Source organism: Colobus angolensis, unplaced genomic scaffold (genome assembly GCF_000951035.1).
Source record: "Colobus angolensis palliatus isolate OR3802 unplaced genomic scaffold, Cang.pa_1.0 Scaffold124, whole genome shotgun sequence".
In the NCBI taxonomy this organism is placed as follows: domain Eukaryota; kingdom Metazoa; phylum Chordata; class Mammalia; order Primates; family Cercopithecidae; genus Colobus; species Colobus angolensis.
In genome coordinates this window covers 8,241,102-8,252,685 of record NW_012113586.1, presented here as the reverse complement: position 1 = coordinate 8,252,685, position 11,584 = coordinate 8,241,102, and the positions used below count along the sequence as shown (strand labels likewise).

General features: G+C 40.2%; 1 protein-coding gene across 1 annotated transcript in view; it reads left to right on the top strand.

Annotated features, from left to right (window-relative positions):
• Positions 1-11,584, top strand: part of CTTNBP2NL (CTTNBP2 N-terminal like) — a 78,168-nt gene that overhangs the window by 57,767 nt on the left and 8,817 nt on the right. The window contains exons 3-4 of the mRNA XM_011933206.1: positions 5,821-6,051; positions 11,459-11,566. Coding sequence (XP_011788596.1) covers positions 5,821-6,051; positions 11,459-11,566 — 339 coding nt within the window. The remainder of the gene's footprint in view (positions 1-5,820; positions 6,052-11,458; positions 11,567-11,584) is intronic.

Genomic DNA, 11,584 nt, shown 5'->3' with positions numbered 1-11,584 from the left:
CAACTCTCCTGCCTCAGCCTCCTAAGTAGCTGGGATTACAGGCACCCACCACGACGCCCAGCTAATTTTTGTATTTTTAGTAGAGACGGGGTTTCGCCATGTTGGCCAGGCTGCTCTGGAACTTCTTACCTCAGGTGATCACCTGCCTCGGCCTCCCAAAGTGCTGGGATTACAGACAGGCGTGAGCCATCGTGCCCAGCCTGTTTACTCATATTCTCACGCTGTCAACAAGCAGCCTAGGGGCTAGAAGTGCCACACTTGTACCTATTTATACAAAACTATTTTTAGTCTTGAATTTAGTACACTTCAGTCAAATAATAATAAATGGTCATCAGTCCTTATGTAAATAATTGCTCTTATAAATATTTATGGTTGCAGGTTGACTCCAAAGGGAATATTTGAAGTTCATTCTATTTCACAGTTAGTTAAAATATTTTTGAGACAGAGTCTCACTCTGTCACCCAGGCTGGAGTGCAGTGGTGCGATCTTGGCTCACTGCAACCTTCCCTTCCCAGGTTCAAGCGATTCTCATGCCTCAGCCTCCTGAGTAGCTGGGATTACAGGCGTGCGCCACCATGCCCAGCTAATTTTTGTATTTTTAGTAGAAATGGGGTTTCACCATGTTGGCCAGACTGGTCTTGAACTTGTCACCTCAAGTGATCTGCCCACCTTCGCCTCCCAAAGTGCTGGGATTACAGGTGTGAGTCACCACACCTGGCTAATTTTTGTATTTTCAGTAGCAGCAGGGTTTCCCCACATTGGCCAGGCTGTTCTTGAACTCCTGACCTCAAGTGATCTGCCTGCGTTGGCCTCCCAAAGTGCTGGTATTATAGGTGTGAGCCACTGAACCTGACCTGAAATATTTTTAAATCATGAAAATTTTGTCCCTTTACTGTCATGTTAAATTTTTATACTATTTTCCAAAAATTAAAGTTTAATTTAAGTGAGGCTAAATCAGCTCTTTTATTGGTATCAAACATTAAAATCTAGTTCTTGTTCAGCAATTGTAAAGGAATTTCCAGAACAAGATTTTCTTATTATTGTTGTCACCTTTATCCAGAATGTTTGCTTTATTTCCAGTTGCTCAGGTTGCTATAAACTATTTATAACTTATCTATAGTGTGAATTACTTGACAAATAAATAGATTCAATGTGCATGTGAAAATGATTCCTTTTAACGTGCTTTTGGTAGCATTAACCAAATGCTTGGAATCATACTCTTGTTCTGGTCCCTGGCATGAGGTCTTCAGATTTCTTTGAAGACCTGTGATGTTCATATTGCTGATTACTTTTTAAAATATCACTTCAGAATTGTCTCATTAGTGGCAAAAATGCATCCTAATCCAGTTATGGTACCAGCCTTAGTCTTGAAAATAAAACCTTATAGTCAAATATAAACTTCCAATTAAATGGGCCTTAATTCTTCACCATTGGATTTTGAACCATTTTTCATGTTAGTGCCAAAGAATAAAAAGAAATCGATTTCCTACTTTAAGATTGGAATATACACACACACTATCCTGGGAAGTGGGGTGGAGATGACTACTTCATATTTCGTTTTGAAGTTAGGAATAACACAACTGAAACTTCTGGAGAGCAAGTATGGCCGACTCTAAGAATATTATGTGATTTGATTTTAAGCTTTCAGTAGTGGTGTGTTTCATTCAGCCTGTGACAGTAAAAATAAATGAGTAATAGATGACTAGTGTGCTCTGCCTGCTGTGATAATACCCTCTATTATTTATTGAATCTGTCTAACCAGCCATTTATTTTTCTGTTGTCTGCAATTAAAGACCATCATGTTTTCTGACAATGTAGGAATTTCTGTTCAGTTAAAGTGTATGTTGTTATTGGATTAAAAATAATAAAATTGAATTTATTTTTATTACTAAACCCCCCAAAACATAAATCTAAGATCATTTAAAATTTCTTATAAAATAACTGAAATATCATTAATATATTAAAACCCAGCTTTGATAGTTTTGAATATAGGTGTTTGGTCTTCAAATTTTGACCTGACATATAAATGACAGTGATAGCACATCTAGTCATTGACCTTGTAGCCAGCCTCCAAGATGGCGCCCAGTGATCTCTACCTCCTGATATTCACACCCTTGGGTAGTCTGCCCCCACATTTACCAGAGTTGGTCTGTGTGACTGATAGAATACATCAGAAATGATGGTGTGTCACTTCCAAGATTAGGTTATAAAAGACATTGGGACTTGCATCTTGGTCTCTGTCTCTTTTAGGGATCTGGGGGTTACTTGCTCTGTGGGAAGCTGGCACTTGTAAGGAGAAAAGGCCTATGCCAACAGTCATGTGAGTAAGTAAGCATGGAAGTGGGTCCACCAGTCCCAGTCATGGTTTCAGATGACTACAGCCCTGACCAACAGTTTGATTGCAACCTCATGAGACCCTGAACCAGAACCACCCAGCTAAGCCCCTCCCAGATTCCTGACCCTCCAAAACTGTGAGATGTTTTTTTATGTTTATTATTTAGGCTGCCTACTTTGGGGGTGATTGGTATGCAGGAATAGGTCATCATTACACACCCCCATTAAATTTCTTCATTCTTCAAATCTTAATATCTGTTTTGGGGTTTTATTATTATTTATACTATTAAACCTGTAATCCATATAGTTCACCTGACTGAATCATTAAGTTGATTGAAAAATACCATGTTCTGTCTTCCATGTTGCAGTTCAGTGTTTGGTATAATAAATATAGACTTTGAATTCACCTTTCCTATATTTGATCCCATATTAGAATGTACTTAAGAGAATCGCTCCCTGACAAGGAGTCTCTTTTAGGTTATTCCACAGATCCTTTTCCTTTACAGGCAAAGCCGTCTGTATTATACAACTTGTAATTACTATGTAAGTGATTATGGAATTACTATGAAGTACTGCAAGAGAAAGCAGACAACCAAACAACTGTTCTCAGGCTGAGACCTCACCAAAGAAGCTCTTTGTCTATTACTCATAACTCTGTGGTGCTTATTAATTATACAGGGTAATCACAGTGTGGGTTTTAAAAGTCATATTTTGGGGATTAGTTAACTATATACTACTCAAACCAGAGAGACAGCTTCTCAGCAGATCTGATGTCAAGGTCGTGAATTGTAGTCTACCTCCTACTCTTCCATCCCACTTCCTTCATGGTGCTCTGAAAAGGAAAAGGTTATTAAAAATATTTGGGTGTACTTTTTCTATTTCCTTTTTGCCCTACTAAACCAACAATGCCAATAATTATTCCTTTACCATCACTAACTAGACTGAAATGGCTATCATGAATAAGAAATGTGACAGTTAGAAAAGTAGTATTTCAGCTGCATAAAGAGATTATTTTTTCTTTTGCTTCTTTTTCTAAACTTTTCTATTTTTCTAAACATAGCCTAAAAAAGTGGGGGAAAAAAAAAACATAGCTGGGTGAGGTGGTATGTGCCTTTAGTCCCAGCTACTCAAGAGGCTGAGTTGGGAGGATCACTTGAGCCCAGGAGGTCAAGGCGGCAGTGAGTTGTAATTGCACCACTACACTGCAGCCTGGTTGACAGAGCCAGACCCTGTCTAAAAAGAAAAAAAAAAATTGTTGCTTTCAGTGAGTTATAGGTAATCAATTTCAGGTTTTTTAGCTGAATTTAAAGAAATTTAAAGAAACATGGTAAAAGGGAAACATTGATGAGTCCCACGTTGTTTGGCACTGTTGCTTTTAAAATATAACTAGCTTTTTGGTTTTATTTTCATTATGTTTTATTGATTGATTGATTGAAACAGATTCTCCTTCTGTTAACCAGGCTGGAATGCAGTGGTATAATCAGAGCTCATAGCAGCCTAGATCCTGGGCTCAACTAATCCTCCTGCCCTCAGCCTCCCAAGTAGCTGGGGCTACAGGCACATACTGTCATGCCCACTTAATTTTTTGTTTTTTGTAGAGACAAGGTCTCCCTGTTTTGCCAAGTTTGGTCTTAAACTCCTGGGCTCAAGTGATTCTCCTGCCTCTGCCTCCCAAAGTGCTGGGATTACAGATGTGAGCCACTGCACCTGGCCATTCACCATGTTTTAAAATAAGAAAAAGAATGACCGGTTCAGGAGTTGATCTTTTATTTCTGCATCCTAAATGGACTAGAGGTTATTTTGAAATTTTACTGTGAATTTCCTTTTTAACTTGGAGCTGAAAAAAGTCAGGTTTCATCTTAGACTCTGTGTTTTATACCTCCCCCACTTTAATTCTCACACACACACATATACACACAATAAGGCTAGAAAGATGGTTATTAGCAACTTAAAGAAATGGATTTCTCTCTTCATATTTCCAGTATACAAATACCATCCAAATGCTCCAGTAATGTCATAAAGTAAGATGGCTGTAGTCGAGCCAGAAGTAAAACCCCGAACTTCTAACTGCTTTGCATATTTGCCAGCTAATAACAACATAAAATTTTACCGTAAGGATAAGTGATTCCTGGGGCCTAAATTGGACAGTCAATGAAGAAGTCTTCAGATTTTCAGCACCGAAATACTTCTGTGTTAAAGAAACCCCATGTTTGCTTTGTTTTCTTAAAGATTCCTTTAAATTAAAGCATAGCCATTGAATTGCAAATTTCCGTTTCTTTTTAAACAGGCTCCTATCTGTGGATGGCGGTGCTAAGAAAACATAACTACTGATTAAATAGTTTTTAAAAATGGATAAATAATAATAGTTTTCATAAATAGATTTAATTTGAAAGCTTAAATTACATAGTACTTTGCTGTAATTTTTTAGTTTCTTCAACCCTGTTAACACTTCATTTTTCATTGCAACATATCTCAAGAAACTTTTAAATATCTGTGTAATAAGTAAAAAGTAATGTGCGTGTAATATGTGATGCTCATATGGAGTTCTTCAAGGTCTTCCTACAGAGGTAAGGAAAGAGGGAAGCCTAGGAATATCTTTCCACCCACCTCCTGATCCTTATACTTCCAACTGGGCACCCAGGGCTAAAGCCCTTGACCAGACTCCAAGCACCAGCTTGCATCCCCTTCTTACATGCTCATCCCCAAGGCTCATCAAGCCTTGAAAGAGACAGAAAAGAGAATGGAAAGTAACAGCCAAACAGAGACAAGAAGAGGGGGTGGAATTTGGCAGCAGGTGGAAGAGATTTTGTGTGCATTTCTGGTTGTGAGGTGCCTCCATCCTCCTTGACCCATCAACAACTGAGTAATGGTTCATATGTACAGATCACAAGTCATCCTAGATTGTAATGTGATCCTACTTATATTTTGCACACTTTATATATCTGCTGGCATTTTGTTAGGTCTCTAAATATATAAACTCATAAAATTGTCATGGTTAACATATTTTAGAAATGCTAGTGCCATAACATGGGAAAAAAATAAGATGTATCTGCTAGTAATATAAGCATTCATAAGCAGAAGCAGTAAGCACAGAGGTTAACGACACAGATTTTGGAGCCAGGCTGCCTGGGTTTAAATGCCAATTCAGACAACTTGCTAGATGAGTAACCAGGAATAGTTTTCTCATCAGCAAAATCGAGATGATAGCACTACCTTACAGGGTTGTAAATTTTAAACAAGTTAATATGACTATAAATATTTAGAACAATGTCTAATACATAGTGCTTTATAAGTATTTGTTCTTGTTAATATACCATGCCACCTTTCTAATGCTGTTTCTTTAGATGGCTCAATCTGACTTGTAATTAGCAGGTTACATTTATACTAATACCACAACCTTCAATGTATAACCACTGGATAGCAAATACCCCCTTCTCAGTAGTTTTAAAAAGCAAGATGCTTATTTTTTTTTTCCCTCTTTCCCAGGCCCAACACAGAGATACTTTCATTGAAGAACGCTATGGAAAATATAACATCAGTGATCCTTTAATGGCTCTACAGAGAGATTTTGAAACACTGAAGGAGAAAAATGATGGCGAAAAGCAGCCGGTCTGCACAAACCCACTCTCTATTCTTAAGGTGGTGATGAAACAGTGCAAGAACATGCAGGAGCGCATGCTGTCCCAGCTGGCTGCTGCTGAGAGCAGACACCGAAAGGTAGGGTCACCTCAGTTGATGTGTAAATCTTTGTGAAATCTTTATAAATTATGCCTGATACTTTCTTGTCAGCCGCCAGTTTTTCATAGTAATTCAATTGGGCATCTTGCGGGTATCAAAAAGCCCCTTAGTTTATGTAAGAGTCAGGAGATAGAAAAGAAAGCACAGCTTATTCCAAGTGTTAAGTTTAGAGAATGTGCCAGACACATTATTTAAGACGGCATTCCTTCTTGATATATCACTCCAAAACACTTTGTATGTTTTTTCAGTTCTTGATCATTCAAACTTTGGGGTTTGGCCAAGCTTGTAGCTGAAGGGAGTGTTCTCTATTTGCTTACTTAAGAGATAATTAAAAAGATTAACAGGTATTGAGGCATGCTATATCCAAGGGAGAGAAAGAATTTACCTGAGGATAAACACAGAAGCCAATAGATTATTTTCATTTATTCCTGTTATTCCTAGTTTTGAGTTTCATTGCATTTTATTGCTCATGAAACCATAAACAGTCGCTAGTGTTCTACTCTATTAGTGAAGTGTGTGTGTGTGTGTGTGTCCATATTTAACGAGCCCTAAATTAGGAAGGCAAACCTTACAGTTATTTACCTTAAAGCTGTTCTACCCTATTAGTAAAGAGTGTGTGTGTGTGTGTGTGTGTGTGTGTGTGTGTGTGTGTGCGCTTCCATATTTAACAAGCCCTACATTAGGAAGACAAACCTTACGGTTATTTACATTACTTACCTTAAAGCTGTTCTACCCTATCAGTAAAGAGTGTGTGTGTGTGTGTGTGTGTGTGTGTGTGTGTTTCCATTTCTAACAAGCCCTAAGAAGGCAAACCAGTGCTTTCCTCTGCTTCATCTTACTGGAATTCTAGTGCTTGTGAATTTATTCACCAACTTGTCATCTTGTCATTTACTGCTCAAATTTGGCCTGTGAAAGATGCTTGGCTACAATCTTCATTTTTAAAACACTATCAGTTTAGATTTATGCCAACAAGGCAGTTATCAGTGCGTTTGGTAGGAAACATTTTCATCTGAAAAACTGGGTTAGCAGCTGCAAAATTTGGTGGACTTTACTTTTCTGGCTACCAGCATGAGAGCCATCTGCTTAAATTGCATCTGATAAATTTTCTAGGCTCTGGGTCTTGCACGTAATCTTTTCTTTCCCTTCACGGAAGCCAAATGAAAGGCCAGAGTGGAACTTCTTAACCATGTGGATAGGCCTCAGATGTTCCACAATCCCCCAGCAAATAGAATGTTCAGAGTTTATGTATTTTTGTAGGAAATGTATTTTTTCCATAGCTTTAATTCGATTCTCCAAGTTACCAGTTACCCAGGACCCAAAAAAGTTTAACCCCTGGTTAGAATGAAGTAATCTGAAAACATTTACACTCCAATTTAAAAGGTTATCAATGGGTGGATGGGTGGGAGTTAGTTGCCTAAATTTGGAGGGGGGGGGCGGCTTTTACATAATCCTCTAAAAAATCTTCACAACATTCTTGTTTAATAGGCAGGCTTTATTTCCACTTCATCCATGAGGTGACTGAGTTGTGAAGTTAGTTGGGCTAGCTTTCATGCCCGTGGAAGGTGTACTATGGACAGTTTGTGGCTCTAGGTGATTGGAGAGAGGAAGAAGTTAAAAATAATTCAAAATTTCTTAATACTATATTGCAGTGCTAAATGTTTTAAGTACTAAATTTAAGTACTACATTTTTGAAACAAAGGACCTATCTATTTTTTTTTTTTTTTTTTGAGATGAAGTCTCACTCTGTCACCTAGGCTGGAATGCAGTGGTGCAGTCTCGGCTCCCTGCAACCTCTGCCTCCCAGTTCAAGTTTAAGTGGTTTATCAAAGTAGAATGCTGACTTTGTTAGAAATCAAAGAGTACCTAGAGGCTTATAATTAGAGTGCTCATAGTCTCACCTTATGCCTGTCACCTTGGCTTAGTTATTAACCATATTCCCTTTGACTGTCAGAAATGTTCTGGTTTGAATAATAAATTACATGGTCATTGTGCTTACAATGAAAAACAGAGTTTCCTATTCCACCTCTTCTCATTCCCCATCCTCCCTTGTATTCACAGGCAACCACTTTTTTCTTTTAGCCATTCACTTTGGTAGCTAACCTCTATATTTCTAAATACTGCACTGTTCTCTCTTGCTTTATCAATTTTAGACTTTTATATAACTTTCTTTTGTATAGGTGCATATTTAGTTATCTTACACCCCACCTCCCTTTCCTTAACCCTTACCCAGAACAAATTTAATCCTCTTTTCCCACCACCATTCCCTGTCACATCTAGTATTCCCAAATCCTGAGCCTGTCACACTATTTCTTGAGTGTGACAGGCTCAGGATTTGGGAATACTAGATGTGACAGATGCCAGATGCTGATGGTCTGTGTGCAGGAATCAGGGTGAAGGGACAAATAATTCTGAAAATACAGGCTTTAAAGGCCAGACACGGTGACTCATGCCTGTAATCCCAGCACTTTGGGAGGCCAAGATAGGCAGATCACTTGAGGTCAGGAGTTCAAGGCCAGGCCAGCCAACGTGTGAAACCCCATCCTCTGCTAAAAATACAAAAATTAGCCAGGCATGGTGGCGGGCCTGTAATCCCAGCTACTCGGGAGGCTGAGGCAGGAGAATAGCTTGAGCCCAGGAGGTGGAGGCTGTAGTGAGCTGAGATCACACCACTGTAATCCAGCTTGGGTGACAGAGCAAGACTCTGTCTCAGAAACAAAAACAAAAAACAAAACAAAACAAAAACAGGCTTTGAGCCAGTTCTCCTGTTTTCTGTTCTACATTTCACTTCTCCTCTGTAGTGCCTGCCACCTCCAGGTTCCATCTCTTTGGGGCTCTGCAAGGCAAAACAGCTTCCCTCCTTCAAATTAAAGTAGTTACCACTCCTCCAGCCTCTTTTCTTCTTCAAAGTATTATTAAAATTCCTTCTGTGCTAGAGGCTCTCTCCTTTGTCTTTGTGAGGTTTTAGTATTTTTATTCCATTTCTGTAATTTTAGAGGACTCTCAAACGGAAGAAGATACGACTTACCACTTTTGGCCAAAAGCATGTCTTTCTATTAAATTGAAAAATTAGATTAAAAAAGGAAATGTGCCAAATTTTTTTCCTTTCTTTTATTTTGAGAGACAGGGTCTTGCTATGTTGCCTGGGCTGGAGTACAGTGGCTATTAACAGGTGCGATCATAGCACCCTATATCCTGGAACTCTTGGGCTCAAGTGGTCTACCTCAGCCTCCCAAGTATCTGGGACTACAAGCACACACCACAGCACCAGTCACTCTTTTTTTTTTTTTTTTTTTGAGATGGAGTTTCACTCTTGTTGTCCAGGCTGGAGTGTAATGGCACAATCTTGGCTCACCGCAACCTCTGCCTACTAGGTTCAAGCGATTCTCCTGCCTCAGCCTCCTGAGTAGCTGGGATTACAGGCATGTGCCACCACACCTGGCTAATTTTCTATTTCTAGTGGAGATGGGGTTTCTCCATGTTGGTCAGGCTGGTCTCAAACTCGCAACCTCAGGTGATCCGCCCGCTTTGGCCTCCCAAAGTGCTGGGATTACAGGCATGAGCCACTGTGCTCAGCCCCCTTTTTTTTTTTTTTTCACTCTGTTGCCTTGTTGCCTGGGCTGGAGTGCAACGGCATAATCATGACTTACTGCAACCTCGACCTCCCTGGGCTGAGGTGATCCTCCCACCTTAGCCTCCTGAGTAGCTGGGACTACATGCACACCTCACCATGCCTGACTAATTTTTGTATTTTTTTATAGAAATAGGGTTTTGGGTTGGGCACAGTGGGTCACACTTGTAATCCCATCACTTTGGGAAGCTGAGGCAGAAGGAGCACTTGAGTCCAGGTGTTTGAGACCAGCCTGGGCAACATGGCGACACCCCATCTACAAAAAATCAGCAGGCCGTAGTGGTGCATGCCTATAGTCCCAGCTGCTCAGGAGGCTGAGATAGGAGGATCACTTGAGCCTAGGAGGCAAAGATTGCAGTGAGCCGACATGATGCCAATGCATTCCAGCTTGGGTGAGAGTAAGACCCTGTATCCCCAAAAAGAAAAGAGAAGAGAAGAGAAGGAAGGAGAGAGAAAGGGGAGAGGGGAGAAAGAAATGGCTGGTCTTCAACTCCTGGGCTCAAGCGATCCTCCTGCCTCTGCCTCCCAAAAGTACTGGGATTACAGGCATGAGCTCATTTGTATTTTTATAGGGCGGTTTCATGTCCCAGAAAATTTTCTCTCTTCACTCATAAAACTTTTTAGTGAGAAGACTAAGAAATGGCCTTTGGGACAAGAGTGCTCTACCCTGGAGGCCTGGGCCAAGGCACTTCTGAAGCATGAGCAGAAGCTACTAAGCAATCAGAATATTTGCAGTTGTAGACGGGATTATGTGAAAAATGTCCCTTTAAATTTGTATTCTCGGCCGTGTGTGATGGCTCACACCTGTAATCCCAGCATTTTGGGAGGCTGAGGCGGGTGGATCACTTGAGCCCAGGAGTTCAAGACCAGCCTGGGCAAGATGGCAAAACCCCATCTCTACAAAAAATACTAAAATTAGCTGGGCATGGTGGTGCACACCTGTAATCCCAGCTACTCGGGAGGCTGAGAGGTGAGAGAATTGCTTGAGCTCAGGAGGCCGAGGCAGCAGTGAGCCATGATTGCACGACTGCAGTCCAGCCTGGGTGACAGAGCAAAGACCCTGTCTCAAAAAATAAATATATTTGTCTTCTTCTTAAAATTGGGCTTAATCCTTTGGCACCAGGATAAGTGGAATAGGGGTAGGCAGGTTAAATAAAAGGCCTTATGAAAAATCTCCATTTAAGACCTGTATAATTGAGCCTTTTTTCATGCAGTAGGAAGTCAAGAGAGTCTTTTCACCTCTTACCTAACTATATAAAAAGGTATATTATTAGTTAAACAAGGCACACTTAGAATGTCACCTATTTGAAATGTTGAATTTCAGGCTTCTTCTTTGGTGCCTCCGGTGATTTGAGCATTGAGAGGAAAATCTCAGCTTTCAGGTTTCTGTGATCCTGTCTTGCTCCATCACCTGCACCTGGCCCCCAGTAACACCAAACTGCCTGCAGTTTCTTGGAATTGCCGTTATTTCTCGAAACCTCCTCAACCCCTCTAGCTAATTAGTTGCTCTCTTCTCTCTGTTTGCATATCATTCTCTGCATACTTCAAGTGAAGTAAATATCTTACTGTTTAACGCAGAGCTTTCATGTCTTTCACTGTAAGTCAGTGTGCTCTTTGGTAGCCCTTGCTGGGTTTCATTTATTCATTTGTTTGATCTCGGGAACTATCTTAGGTGCCTGATTTGGCACTTAGTATTGGTTGTATTAATAAATGTGACTCCTTGATACTTGGAAATGAAATTTTAAAAATTCTTTAAAGGTGATCCTAGACCTTGAGGAAGAAAGGCAGCGGCATGCACAGGATACAGCTGAAGGAGATGATGTCACCTACATGCTAGAGAAGGAAAGAGAGAGGCTGACTCAACAGGTAATTAAGGTAGAGGGA